Here is a 15,294-nt window from a genome sequence, read left to right on the forward strand (position 1 = left end):
AGAAGAAATGGTGGTCAGAAGCCTTGGAGCATCCTAGACTACTGACAAAGCTCAAGGCACAGTGGACAGAAGTCCCCGAAGCGTAGCAAACTGAAGGACTTTTTCTATGATCTATTTGAATTTTTCTTAGCATTCATTAACTCCACACTCATCCAGGCAAACTTCAGATTCTGATTTCCCCTGTAATTCGTGCACAGGAAGAAAACACGTTAACCACACTGACACTCTGGTTCCTGTGTCCGTCCCGGGAAGTCTGTTGGGAAGTGGGCATTCTTGCGTCTCTCTCAAGCTCACATGGTTTGCGTGGGTGTGAGTCAGGCTCTCGGGGCTGGCAGCATCAAGAGTGAGACTCTGGACCTCCCCAGCCTCAGACCAGTGACCTAGTTAAGATGGTTCCCTCTGTGATTGGCCTGGCTCCAGAGAGCCTTCTCTCAAATGGAAAGGAAAGTGGGAAGAACATGGGGTTTCGGTTGGGCAGGCCTGGGTTCAAGTCTGAGCTCTGTCATTTCCTAGGTGTAGGGGTCTACAGTCTTGCATAAGGCACAGTGATTTGACAGAGTAAGATACATCCGTGCTCGTACCAGCCACATGGCCTTGGGAAAGCTACTTAAACTCTCTCTGCCTCCCCTTCCTTATCTGTGAAATGGGAATTCTGATGATTTGAAATGATATATGTAAAATGATTTGGCTGGTAGCCACTTGATAAATGATAGCTATTTTTATTATTATAAGACAAACATAAGGTTAATGCCTATTTATACTTTAGGTCTCAGCTTACGTGTAACCGCTTTTGGGAAGCACTTGCTTCCCAGTGCACATGGACGCCTACCTGGTACACTCTCGGAACACCCTGTGCTTACTGTTCTTGGAGCCCTTCCACATACGGGAATTACCCACCTCTCTTAGTGAACCACGAGCGACTTGAGAGCGGGGATTTATCTTGTTTGCTGTTATAGTCTGGGCTCCATCCTGTTTCACCTGCAGTGTGATAGCCAGGACTCTGGTTGTAGGCACAGAAACCCAACTCAAGCAGCCTGAGCACAAAGGGGCAGAGCTCTGGCTCCTGAACTAAACTTTGGAGACGCCCTGTTCTGTCTGGGCTTCTGAGCAGCCGGCCCATGCTTTCAGCTCCTCCCGATGATGGGAGAGGTGACCCCTGCCCTCTGGAGTTATATCCTCATAGCTTGAGAGTCAAGGGGAAAGAGAGAGCTACTCCTCCCTTTCTGGTTCAGAAAATTCCAGGTTTGGATTCTGGGCAGCCCTGCCTGGGTCACGGCTCGCAGGCCCATCATGGAGGATAGGAGGTTGTGCTACTCTGATTAGCCCACACTAGTGTCTCAGGCCCACATTGGGGAGGGTGGGTGTGGGGCAGGGAATGAGCATCAGCAGCCCCACAAGAGTCATGTGGAAGGGATGGGTGGAGAAGGGGTGGATGCACCACAGAAAGACCCAACCAATGACCGCTCGGTAAGTGCTCAGCTCTTGCCAGCTGAATGTCTACATTCAGACATGAAAAGGCTGCGAGGACGTTTCACACGCTCCAGAAGTCAAAGTCAAGACTCATCCTCCTGAGGGATAAGGAAAGCCCTTGTGACAACGGTAGGTTTTGGAGGCTAGGTAGGAATTTGGAAGGGCAAGAAGAGGGGGAAAGTGTTCCGGGCTGAGATACAGCAGAGTCGAGGTGTCAAGCGGAGAGTTGAGTGTGGGATGTGAGGGAGGGAGGAATGTGAGATGTTCCAGGAACAAGAGTCCTGTTGGGCTGAGCTCTGGGAAGACATAAGGTGGTGTGTTATTTTTCTGGAGCTGCTGTAACAAAGTACTACAAACGGAGTGGCTTACAACAACAGAAATTCATTCTCTCACAGTTCTGGAGGCTAGAAGTTAAAAAGCAAGGTGTTGGCAGAGCCCAGCTCCCTCTGAGGCTCTAGAGGAAGTTCCTTCTTGCCTCTTCCAGCTTCCTGTCGCCCCAGGTGTTCCTTAGCTTGTGGCAGCAAAACTCCAATCCTTGCTTCTGTCATCAGATGGCCATCATCCCTTTGTCTCTGTGTCTTCACGTGGTATTCTCCTCGCTGTGTTTCTCTCCTCTTCTTATAAGGACACCAGCCACATTGGGTCAAGGACCTGCCCTACTCCAGTACAACCTTATCTTTACTTAGCTAATTACATCTGCAATGAACTTATTTCTAAATGAGGTCACATACTGAAGTGTGGGGTTAGGACTTCAACATATCTTTTTAGGGAACACGATTCAACCCTTAGCAGGCAGCAATGACTCAGAAGGCTGCAGAGGTGGATTGAACCAAAGCATGGTGGGTTATGATGGCCCAGCAGAAGGAAATCACTGAAGACCTGGGGTCAGGCGATGGTATGACCCATCAGTGTGCTAACATGGGCTGGAGAGAGTGAGCCTGGCATCTCAGAAGGTCACTGAAGTGATTCAGGGGAGGGACAACAACAATGTTGATCCTGGGTGGTATCATTTGGAATGGGAGGAGCTGAAGGAGGCAGACAGCGGCAGAGACTTAAAGGTGACACCTCAGCTTCTAGTCAGGTTGACCAAGAAGTGGGTGGACACAAGCTCTTGGAGGAAGGATGCAAGTTGAGGCCAAGGTGGCTTGTAACTTACTTGTGGCAATGACTATGATGCCTGCATGGTACCAACAGCAGCCAAGTGCCATTCACCCCTGGAATTCCATCCATTACTGCCTTGTTCACTGCCCCCCCATCATACCTGGAGTGCTCTCTTTCTCCCGTTTAGCTAGTGATGATAGTAATCACGTTGACTACCATGAACTTAAAAAAACCCTGCTCAGTACCTGGAGCTCTGTGAAGTGCTTTATGTACAGCATGCCGCTGGATCCCTCAGATAACATGGCGAGGTGGGCATGGCCATGCCTATTTTGCAGATGAAGATACTGAGACTCAGATTAAGTTACCTGTGTCATCTCACACTAGACGGGGTTGGGGCCTGATTTGAACCTAAGCTGGCTTGTCCGTGCTTTGAGCTTTCCTACCACTCTGCTTCCCAAAGCACTGCCCTTGTCTTCTCTGAGGGGGCTCATCTTGTTTTGTCTTATTATCTACATGTGTCTTGACACTTCTGCTGAAGTGTGAGCTTCCTGATAGAAGGGCTGTGGCTTCCTCCCTGTAGCTCCCCTGGCACCTCTGTTGTGGTCGGTTGCACTAAACCGGCAGCACGCAGGTGAAGGGTTTGAGGTGGCAGGGGGTGTGTGTGTGTGTATCTGTTGGGAGGCAGAAAGATGAGCAAGGGGAGGAATGTCCAATGGCGTCTCAGTGTCTACATAACCAGCTGCTGGAGAGATGGAGTCTTAGTGCCCACAGAGAACGTGGTTGAGCAAACCAGCATGCAAGCAACCAGGTGCAAGCTACGGCTGTCCCACCAGATGGGAAGAACTATCTCACCAGCAGAGTACAGGACCCCAGCTGCCAACAGTGGAGAAACAGCCTTCTGGAGGTCTGGAACCAGACCCCAGGGGCAGTGGCGGGAGAGGGCAGACACACCCATGCTCTTGTAGAACTCTATTCTAGATGAGGGAGCCCGACAGGAAGCAAGGAGACGAATCCATGACCAAGAGGAGGTCAGAGATAATAAGGGCTAAGGACAAAAGAGAACAGTGATGCTGTGGAGAGTGGGCAGATCAGGAAGGGCCTTCCTGAGGAGGTGAAATGAGGGCTGAGGTGACAAAAAGGGCCAGCCATGTGGAGACCAGAACAGAGCGTTCCAGCCAGAGGGGACACAAAAAGTGTCCAAAGCAGGAACGAGCTTGGGGTGTTCTACAAAGAACAACTCTGGACAGTGTGGCTGGAGGGGAAGAGCTGGGGGAGAGTTGGGGAGAGGACGTCAGACAGAACCTGGGGCACTGAATTCCCACCTTTCCTGTGTGGTCCCACGTGGAAATTAATGTTTGTGCCCCTTTCCAAGAAACTCCGCTGAGACTACTGGTGGCTGGAGGTGGGCAGTTTGGGGCTCCAACTAGGACAGCTGATGCCCCAGCCTAAGGGCTCTTCCCATATTGTGCTCTGGGTGGTGGCTTTCCCTGGAATTGTTCAGGACACAAACAGAGCCTGTGTAAGACTGCCTTGGAACCTTCAGTTGCCCATGGCCCCATCTGGCTGCCCTGGGCCTGAGGAGAACCCGATTTCAGAAAACCTATGCCCCATTTAGCCCTATCTGTGAGTTCCAGCTCCCGGGCTGGGAAGCACTGATGGAGGGCCTGTAGACCGTGATAATGACTTTGGATTTACTTAGCTTGCAATGAGAACCCATTAGAGGGTTTCCAGCCAGGAATTGATATTAGCTGATAAACAATTTTTAATATTACTTTGGCTGACCCACGGAAAATGGGAGGAGGAAGAATTGGGAACAGGAATTGTAAACGGGGAGCAGGGCTGCCACAAACAGGTGGGTGGATTGTGCACTGCTCACCTCCAGAGCACGGTGTCAATGGTGGTTTTATGCTCTGCTGTTGCTATCTTGAATTGCTTGGTAATTTTTGAATGAGGACCTCTGCATTTGTATTTTGCATTGGGCCCTGAAAATTGCGCAGCTGCTCCTGCTGTGGTGGATAAAGAGATGACGCCAGCAAGTTTGGGTCCGCCCATACAGAACTACAAATTCAAACCAGAATGAATCCGGGGGCGAGAGACGCTCATGACTTCACATATGTAAAGCACTTGGAGAAGAGCCTGGATTGTGGAAGTGCTTTGTAAGCATTAGCTGTGATAGTAATAAGAATTATTATAAGGAAATTTAGGAGTGTAGGCTAAGAGGGTCCTTGTACTTTAGTCTCAGGAGGAAGAGAACAGAAAAGGCTGCCTAGAGATGAATGTTTGTCTTGGAAGCAAAAGTGTGCGCACCGAGGTGGAACTCAGTTTGGAATTCTAAGGGTAGCATTTGCCAGCTCCTTGCAACATCCAGGGCCCTGGATTTTGCCCCAGCAGTTTGACAACCTACTGCCCCAGTGTGTCTGGCAGGTGGCAATACTTTGAGAGAAGCTGTGCCTGGGAAAGTCCCCCAGGCACCCAGTGATTGAGAGAAGGAAGGCTGCCAGTGCTTCTTCTAGCCCTGCGGAACTCAGGGTCAGGAAGAAAGTGCTGGCGGGGGCGAGAAGCCAGAGCTGGGCATCCCAGAGGCCCCCCCGAAGGCCGGGAGCGAGGCTTCACCCAGCACCTTCCCTGCCCTCATTCTGTCAGACGGAGGCATCGCACAGCCTGCTTTGGAGAGTGCGGCTTTGGGGCTAGCGCTTCCAGATCAGCAGCGCTGGGATCTTCCAGTGCCATGTCACTGCTCCCTGATGGCGTCCCTTCTTTGCTGTTTGTCACCTTGAGAAATGGTGTCAGGGAATTTACCCATCTTCTAGGACTGAGGCCTAGGTTTCTTTAGCAAGACTTGTTATGTTGTATGAAAGCAAAGAGGACAGTGGCGTCATCCATGCAGCACACCTTAGGTAGCGCCCACTCTGTGCTGGTCAGGGGAGTTAATGGTGACCCAAGTGTTGCCTAGTGAGAGAGACAGACATCACTCTGGTTGTGTGTTGCTGAGTAGCAAACTACCCCCAAAGGTAGGAGCTTACAACAACCATTTTTTCCTGTCTCATGATTTCGTGGGTCAGGAATTCAGGCATCCCTTGCTTGGGCAATTCTTCTTTGCCATATCATGTTGACTAAGGTCACTCTGTGAAATTCAGCAAGCAAATAGGAGGGCTGAGAGATCCGCAGTGGCCTCACTCACAGGTCTCACATCTGGATGCGGATGGCCTTTGCTGGGGATCATCGGCTGGAGCACCTGCAGGACAATCTTGGTGTAGCCTGAGTTTTTGTACAGCAGCTCACAGAGTATTTCAAGGGAGGAGCAGAAGCTGCCAGACTCGTAAGGCCTGAGCCCAGACACTGGCACAGTGTCACTTCCACATTGTTCTAGTGATCGAAGCCGACGTAGAGTCAAAGGGAGGGGACTCAGATCCCACCTCTCAATGGAAGGCATGTCAAGGATCCTGAGCAATTACGGCCATCTTCAAGCTGTCCTGAGCATGAACACAAAGAATTACAGTTCACTGTTGTAAACAATATGCCAAAGGCTATGTAATTACGTAGAGAAGAGGGGGCCCTGATTCTATTCAGGCATCGGTGAGGGGGGATGGTTGTAGATGGCTAGGGGAGGGGAGAGTCAGGGAAGATGGCATAGGGGGGCAACATTTGAACATTTGAGCTAGGTCTTGAGACAGCTGGGAGTTGTCAATCATGATAAGGTAGGATGGTAGGAGGCTCCCAGTGGTGGGTACAGCATGTGCAAAGGCACAGCACTATGGGAGGAATATGGTGTGTTGAGCGTAGGCTGTGGGAGGGTGGGGAGGCAGATGAGCCCAGAGAAGCAGGCAGAGAGAGGTCGTGTTTTTCAGTAAGGGATTGGTGAGATCAGATCTGCTTTGTAGAAAGACCTCTGCATTAGCATGGCGGACGGTGTGGGGTGGCAGGAAGACCAACCCCTTGTAATAATTTTGACTCTTAACTCCCCAGGGCCTCTACTGAGGCAGTGACAATGGGTATCGGAGAGGGGACAGATCTGGAAGCTATTTAGGAGACAGAATCGATAGAACTTAGTGACCGGTTTGACGTGAGGAGTGAGCAGGAGTGAAGAGTCCAGGCAGGGCTTGGGGTTTTCTGCTGGAGTGATGGGGTGTCTGGTGGTGCCACTCAGCAAGGTGGCAGATGGGAGCACGTTTGGGAGGTGAAGATAGTGAGCTCAGCCCTGGATTACTGCGTCACGGTGCCAGGTGGAGGCGCCCAGGAGGGGTTCGGGTAAAGGCGTGGAGCACTGCAGGAAGTCTGAGCTGGGAATCCAGATTTGGGAGTCGTTAGCTTTCAGGCATTGGTTGAGGCAGAGGGACTGTATGAGACTTCCCAGAGGGCGTGTAAGGGCTAGAAGAGGGTGTGGACTGGGGAGGGGGCTCTGGGCTCCTCCAATATCTTAGAGGTGGACGAAGGAGACGAGCCCACAATGGAGGTAGAAGAGGAGCCGTCAGGAGGCAGAAGGATGAAGACAGGGCTCTTGGAGGGCAAAGGAGCAAGGTTTCTGGAGGAAGAGAGCTCTCTGAATGGGCGGGTTCTGTGGAGTGGACCCCGGGAACCAGCGGACGTGGGCTGAGGATATGGGAGATGAGGAAGCTCGGTGGAGACTCTTTTTCCAGAAGTGTGAATTCTGGAAGCATGGCAATGCTTGCTCAAGAGACCTCAAGGCTCCTGTCTTCAGGCAGACCCCCATGAGATCAAGCATTCTGGAGTGGCTGGGTCATATGGTAATTAGTCTGTAAGGTTTTAAAATATTTTTTCCTGATGATCTCTAGGATTGAGAGAAATCTTGGGAAAAAAAAAAAGAAAGAAAAAGAAAAAAGAGGAAAGAAGCAAGAAAAGAAAGGAATCCTCTGTGTCACTTTGCAGACCTCATTGTCCTCCAGGGCCACCCCCAAAGTCATAGTAAAGGGCAGAGGCTCTGGGCCCTGCTCGCTGTCTCCGAGGGTCTGAGAGCATTAGAAACTCCTGGGACCTTAGTTTACAGGCAGTCCTGGTGGCCAGAGAGAGGTTGTGTAAGTGACTTGCCGCTGGAGGCCCTTTCGAATATCGTTCCGTGCCCTCGGCCCTGCGCTTTGGCCAGAGTTGCTTGCACAGAGAAACAGGGATCTGCGTATGTTTCCCCATTTTCCTCTTCTGGGCTGGCCTCTGTGAGGGCACAGACAACAAGTACATGTCCCTCGACTGGTCTTAGCCCTTGAGCCAGCACTGCCATGGCCAGGCTGTCTGGGGACATGGCTGGGCCCAGTTCAGAGGTGCTGTCAGTGGGCTCTGGGAGCCGCCACCGTCCGCATCGGGGGTTACGGCCGAGGCCTGAGGCTGTACGGCAGGTGGTGACCAGCGTGAGCTGTGGTGGTGGCAGGCTCTGCAGAGGGTGTGTTCAAACACAACCTGCCCTCCGCGACCTTCTCCCCTTGCTTTCACACTGGACCCCTGATGTCACATCTCTTCATGACACTCCACATCATGACACTTATGCATGCAACTTCCACATTAGCATGTTATCTTTAAAACCATTGAAAAGATGCTGCTCTTGGTGAATGAGCTCAAGGAAACCACTGCTGCCGTCCCTGCTTCATCACACTGCCCAGTGACGGTTATTTTGGGGTTTGGTTACGTTTTCAGATGAAGTGACTGGGAGGGAGACTCCTCTCCCCACCCCCTGCCAATTCCCTCCCCTCTGCTCCCCACTCTATTTATAGAGCCCTGGTGTGGGAGCCCGAGGTCAGCCGTGGACAGCACAGGCGAGCCCTCCTTGTGTTCTGGTGGAGGGAGGAAGATCCGAAATGGATGAACTCAAAAATAAAGAAGGTAATTCAGGCTGGCATCCGTGCTACCAAATACCTACCCTGATTAGAGGAGGACAGAGGGGGCCTCCATGCGGGGAGACCTGAGGGGTGAGGAAAGCCCATGTAAAGATCATGGCGGGCGTGCCCGGCAGAGGCCTGGCCAGTGCAGAGGCCTGGCTGGGAAGGAACTTGGCATGGGTGTGGAACTGAAAGAGGACCCCAGTGCCCGCCGCCTGAGCTGGGGAGGGCGCGAGGGGCCCAAAAGGTGGGCCGTGGGGGAGCAGGGTTTCCGAGTACTCAGGGCAGTCATTTTAGGGTGATAAGCAGTGGTCAGAGGAACACTTGAGAGCCCCCCTGGCTGTGTGGGAGGACAGATTATACAGGGAAGAGAGAGGCATGGCGACTGTTCTCCCCGGCTGACCCTGTGGCTGTGGGCCAGTCCCTTATCCTCCTGGACATCAGGTTTCCCTCTGCCCAGGGTCGTGGCTGAGCTTGCCCGCTGGACTCCTGGGCAGCCTGGACACATATGGTTTCGAGATGCCTTGCTCTATCTTAGCCACCCCTGCCTCTCCTCCAGCACGGCCCCTGGCCACTGCCCTGCTCATTCCAAACTCCGGACTACCATCCTTCTTAACCTTTTCAATATTAAAAATCTCAAACAGAAGGGCCGGCTCGATGGCATAGCAGTTTAAATTCGCTCACTCTGCTTCGGTGGCCTGGGTTTACCAGTTTGGATCCCGGGAGCAGACCTACGCACTGCTTATCAAGCCACGCTGTGGCAGGCATCCCACCTATAAAGTAGAGGAAAATGGGCACAGATCTTAGCTCAGGGCCAGTCTTCCTCAGAAAAAAGAGGAGGATTGGCGGTGGATGTTAGCTCAGGGCTAATCTTCCTCAAAAAAAAAAAAAAAAAGAACTCAAACATAAAGGAAAATGAAAAGTCTAGTCAAATAAACACGCATATACTCAACCATTAACATTTTGACATTTTTGCTTATATTTTCTCTATCTATAATCTTTTTTCCTGAATCATTTGAAGGGTGCGGACATCATGACCTTTTATTATAAATACTATAGCATGCATCTCTTAAAATATTCTCATAAAATATTCTTAATGTAGTAAAATACATTTTTAATATAATAAAATATATTATTAATGTAATAAAAATGTAATATACACTATATATCATGGAACATTATTCAGCCATAAAAAAAGAATTAAATCTTGCCATTGGTGACACCATGGATGGACCTTGAGCACACTGCACTTGGTGAAATAAATCAGACAGAGAAAGACTAACACCGTATGATCTCACTTATATGTGGAATCTAAAAAAAAAAAAAAAGCAGAAACAGAGAATAGATTTGTGGTTGCCAAAGATGGTGGGTGGGAGAGTGGGCAAAATGGGTAAAGATGGTCAAAAGGCACAAACTTCCAGTTATAAGATGAATAAGTCTGGGGCTGTAATGTACAGCTTGGTGACTGTAGTTAAGAACATTGTACTATATCTGTGAAAGTTGCTAAGAGAGTAGATCTTAAAAGTTCTCCTTATAAGAAAAAATTTTGTAACTATGTGAGGTGATGGATGTTAACTAAACTTATTGTGGTGATCATTTCCCAACATACACATATAGCAAATCATTATGTTATACACCTTATATACAATGTTAGATGTCAATTATATCTAAATAAAACTGGAAGAAAAAAAGGATAAAAATATTCTTTCATGTGGCCATAATCAAAAAAATGAAAAATAACCACTTACTATCATCTTATATATCTAGTCTGTATTAAATTTCCTTAATTAACCCCCCAAATGTGGTGTTAGTGTGTTTGAACTGGGATCCAATCAAGGATCATGCATTATATTGGGTTGTTTCTTTAGTTTCCTTCAGTGTAGGATATCCCCCTCCACCCCATTTTTCCCTCAGATATTGACTTTTTGAAGAGCCAGAGCAGTTGTCTTGTAGAATGTCTGGATCCTGGTTTGTTAAATTATTTCCGCATGGTGTCATTTAATTTGTTCTTCTATTAGCTATATTTCCTGTAACCTGGAAATTAGGTCCAGAGGTCTGATTAGATTCAGGTTAAATGTTTTTCGCAAGAGTCCTTGATGTTACGAACTTCATATTGCATCCCACCAGGAGACACACTAGATCAGATTGTCCCATTATTAGTGACATTAGGTTTAATAATGTTCCTTGAGGGTAGGAAAATTACTAGACTCCGTTTCTATTTCCCGATAGTGTGCGAAAAAAGGCTGAACGTACGGTAATGCATGATAGGTACAGTCAGTTCTTGTTATTGGCGGTCACCATGTTCTACAAAGTCACGATAACACTGAATTAGGGAACATGGAGCCACTGCTTCTAGGGGAAATACAGGGTTAGGCTCCTGTGAGCCTCTGGTCGCACCATTTTCCTCAATGGATCAGTCCAGAACCTTGTTTCATGTGTGTGTCTGTTTAAAGACATGCTCTTTAAAATATACTTCTGATTCATTAACATTGAACTCACGGCCAACAGCGCTGGAACTCATTCCCTAGCGAAGCTTCTCTAACGTGTGTATTTTCTCTGTAAGGCACCTCACAGCCTTCTTGAACTTGGGAACACTAGCCAGCCCTTCAGCACTATGCTTGGCGGGCATTTTAAACAGCGAAATCCCCAACAGAAAGGGCAAAAAATGCAAAAACTATGGCACTAAATAGACTGAAAAGGAAGACACTTGCTTACAGTGTGAGAGCCGAAACAGAGGTCGCCTTGTTCAACTTCAGCTGGGATCGTGCACGGACGGCAACTCCTTGGAGGGTCTGCCTGAGTCCCTGAACGACCACTTAAGAGCTACGAGTATTGATTTGGGGACTACAAATAAATTATAGTGAGTAAGTGAATTCAAAACATGAAATCTTCAGATAAAGAGGATCGACTAAATGTGTTGGATTAAATCAGTTTGAATTAGCAGTGTGCCCATGGATTAGTGGCATTTCCTCTTACCTTACCTGTCCTGTGACTGGGTGAACTTTGAAGTTTTTTTCCAGAGCTGGAATCCCAGGGACTGGGTGGGAATTGAATTTTCTTTCCGTTTGGCTTCCCGTGGTTGGAGGGACCCTGATCACTTTCCTTTGCCGCAGGTTTGTGGATTTCCACGCTGCCGCCTCCACCTGCTCACCATCCCGGGCCTCCCTGCTCACCGGCCGGCTGGGCCTTCGCCATGGAGTCACGCACAACTTCGCAGTCACCTCTGTGGGGGGCCTTCCACTCAATGAGACCACCTTGGCAGAGGTGCTGAAGCAGGCTGGCTATGTCACTGCGATGATAGGTAACACTGGAGCCCCACAGCCCAGACCGCCAACTCCCCCGCTGCATTTACTGTGATGGCTGCTTCATGTTTGTGTAGCCTCAACGAGCTGCCCCCTCTTCTGCTATGTCTGCTTTCTCGTTTACTTCTTGCTGTATAAGTTAGGAATGCTTTCAGCGATAAGCAATTGAAAAGACCTAACAGTGGACTAAATCGTACGTGGAGATATTTTCCTCCCATCATAACAAGCTTAGAGGTAAGTGACTGCTGTCATTGGCTTGTTCTCTCTTTCTGCTCTGCTGATCTTACTACGCTGGCTTCTGTCCTCGTGCTTATTACCTGTAGATTGCAGTGTAGCAGTTTCAGTACCATTCACTATAAATTGGCTCAAGGAAGGAAAAAGAGAGGAGAGGCAGTGCCAACCTTATCTGTTCACTTTTACCAGGAAAGAGATCTTTTCTCAGACACTTCCCCTCCCCCCAGCAGAAATGCACTTAAATCTTATTGGTGGAGCTGGGTCACATGGCCACCCCTCACTGCAAGGAAGGCTGGGAAACTGGGGTCCTGATTATGGTTGATTTGGACTTGGGCACGGGTCCTTGACTCCCTGAACAAAACCAAGGTTCTATTAGCCAGATAAGTGGGGACATGGGTGTAGGGTAGGCAAACAGCAGTGTCTGCCACACTGTCCAACAGCTTCCTTTCCTTTTAAATTTTTGTAGGGACCTCTTGCTCTGCATTTATTTGGTGCCAGACACTGGGCTGAGTTTATTTGCATCAGGGTATGGTGATGCCTTCTGAGATTACGGTTTCCCCCATTGTCTAGGTGAGAAAACAATTTCAGACGGCGAAGAGACTCATTCACTGTTGCCTAGCCTGGAGCGGGTGGAGGCCAGACCTGGACGGGCTTTTATGCTTTGCTGCACCACCTGTCTCCCCTCCAGAGGCCGAGACAACCCAGCAGTCCCCGCAGCATCCTTAGGCTGCCTGTGCTTGTTATTCTGACTCTCCAAGAGCTGAGTCCAGTGGGATTCCTGTCTCCCTCCACCATTCATGAAGTGGCAAGGGAGGGTGTGCTGACAAATTGGATGGCGCTTGGAGAGCCCGTCTTAGCCTCTAGGAGGCTGGCATTTGTGATGTTGGCCCTACCTCCTCCTCTGGATCAAGGATCCTGACATACTTCTACACTAGGTCAAACTGAAGTGTGGCATTCATTGTCCCAGGAGGGCAAGCCCCAGTTGGTAGGGGGAAGTACCAATTAAGGCCCAAGCTTTCTCTACTTTTCAATCCCTTTGTCTCCATACCCTGAGGTATTAATTATTGCGACACTCCCACTATGGGCTGAGTGGCATTACTAGCCCCATTACAGTCATCCATGTAATGCTCACAGCCAGGAAGGGTTTGGCTCTCTGACTCTAAAACTTCCTGCTGCAGCAGGGGGCTGGGTTCTTCTTGAGCTGGATTTGATCTGCTCTTCCCTCCCTCTTCACGCCTTTAAACTCCAAGGAGGCAATTGATTGCAGATGAAGTGTTTAGCTGCTCCCCTCCCCCATCACTACTCGTTAGTTGCACCTTTGGCTTATAGGAAAAATCAAAATCCTGCAGGAGCATCAAGTCCACGTACACCACTCACAGCTTCCTGCCGATCTTGATCCACGTTAATGTGTTTCCACCCAGTTGCGTGCATACCACTTGGTCCTCCTTTTTCCCCTTCATGTTATTTTATATTTGCAGGTAATATAATTTTACACATTTATTATAGTTGTTATAATTTTAAAATTTCAATAGAATCTTCTATTTCCGTGTAATGCATAATCCAAACATTCCTCATAACGCTTAATCCGTTTCCCTCAACTTTTTATTACATATTTTTTCAAACCTTTGGAGCAGCTGCAAGAGGAAATAATAGACACCATATACTCTTCACCTACAGTCACCGAGTGTTTATTTTTACTACATGCATCCATCTTTAAAAGAGAGTGTGGAAGTGTTTTATTGAGGCCACATAAAATAATTTACTTAGTTGTGCTCTTGGGGTTGCCTGTGGATTTCTCTCCTCTGTGTTGCCTAGTGCTGCCACTTCAGATCTTTGTGCCACATTCTTTTCCTTGCTCCCTTGCCTTGTGGGTGATTCCCTGGGGTCTTTACTCCTTAGAGCGGAATTAGCAGGTCAGAGAGTTCCACCATTGGCAGAGCTCTCACCACCCATTGCCCAATTATTCCCCCCAACGGAACACTTTGATAGAGCGAGGAGCAGCCGGTGTCGGAGTTTCCTTGTTTTCTGGCCTTGAACTCTAGTGGGGAGGTGGTCTCTTGCTCAGCCTCTGAAGGCTGCTGATGTTGGCCAGAGAGGAAGATGAGGAGATGGGGCAGGAACTGGGCATCTTGGAGACTGTCCGGGGCCTGCGCCTGCACCCTGGGCCACCCGGCCCAGGAGGGCAGAACGGAGGGTGCAGTGGGCTAGGTGGGGTTGCTGTGGGCACTGAACCCTTGTTGAAGGGCCGAAGGTTAGCGTGCTGGCTTCTCTGGGCCTCCAGGAATGGCCTGTCTTCCCCTTTCACTGCAGGCTTTCCTGTGTGGGTCCTGAGTCATCCTTGCTTGCTTTCTGTCTCCCTGTGGACTCCCTTTCGGTCTCAGAGAGCAAGGCTAGGTTTGCACACCATATCACAGCTTCTCTTTACTTGTCCTTCATTAAGGGCAAGGCTGATGGAGGACTGAGTGTGTGATCAGCTGCCTAGAGGGGCTGGGAGCCCCCACAGGGACTCCTCTGAAAGTCTCTCTCTTGTTTTCCTGCAGGCAAATGGCATCTTGGGCACCATGGCTCTTATCACCCCAACTTCCGTGGTAAGAATTCTTTGGGGGATTTGTTACCTGGGAAACAGAAAATAAGGATCTCTGTGTAAAAGGACTCCATTAATGTTGAAGCCATCCTGCCCTGGGGGGACATCCCGCCTAAGTTAGGACTTCTTGGTTCATAGGGTCACTTGTTTGCATTTGGGGTGCCCCGGGCTCCCTCTGATTTCACATCCCTCTCGCCTGGCACCTTACCTGCCCCTGCCCCCCTCCTTGGTGCCTGCCTGCCCTTCTGGCTCCCCATTGTGAGCCCATGTTCTCCCTGAGCCAGCTCTTCATGGCTCAGGGAACATTTGGCCCCCATGAGGTCCAGACATGTCTAGTGTAATAAGAAGTAAAAATTGTCTGATGGGTTCACTGAAGCAGGGAACCTGGCCACAAACCCAAACGGGAGATGCTCCCTCTTGGCTTCTTCCTGCAGCTGTTTGCTGCCTCAGACTTCTGACTCTCTGGCCTTGGGGAATAGGGCAAGATTAAGATGTCTGAACCAATTCTCTGAAAATCAATTGGCTGATTGGTGAGTTCTCTGAATGTCCCATTCACTGAATTATCGGTGGTTTTTCAAAGCTATAGTTTGTGCCACTGGTCTCCCTCCCTGGCCTGTCTCTTCCATTCCATATGGGAATCCGTGGCCTTTCTCTTAAAAGCACTTTATCCTTATGTCAACTTCTGTGGCTTCTCCCTGCCCCTACCCTGTGTGTGCCTCCCTCCTGCTCCCGCCGTTTTATAAGCAAATGGGTGACCTTTGCCTAAAAGCTGGTTCTC

The 15,294-nt window shown here is 49.4% G+C and overlaps 1 protein-coding gene across 4 annotated transcripts in view; it reads left to right on the forward strand.

The window, feature by feature from the left end:
- The window catches only part of ARSG (arylsulfatase G), a 108,453-nt gene that overhangs the window by 49,194 nt on the left and 43,965 nt on the right, over positions 1 to 15,294 (forward strand). For 3 of the 4 annotated variants that reach the window (XM_046675991.1, XM_046675988.1, XM_046675990.1), the window contains 2 exons: positions 11,510 to 11,697; positions 14,473 to 14,520. In XM_046675991.1, the coding sequence (XP_046531947.1) occupies positions 11,510 to 11,697; positions 14,473 to 14,520 (236 nt within the window). The remainder of the gene's footprint in view (positions 1 to 11,509; positions 11,698 to 14,472; positions 14,521 to 15,294) is intronic. The other variant, XM_046675989.1, reaches the window with a different exon arrangement.

This window comes from Equus quagga, chromosome 11 (assembly GCF_021613505.1).
Source record: "Equus quagga isolate Etosha38 chromosome 11, UCLA_HA_Equagga_1.0, whole genome shotgun sequence".
In the NCBI taxonomy this organism is placed as follows: Eukaryota; Metazoa; Chordata; class Mammalia; order Perissodactyla; family Equidae; genus Equus; species Equus quagga.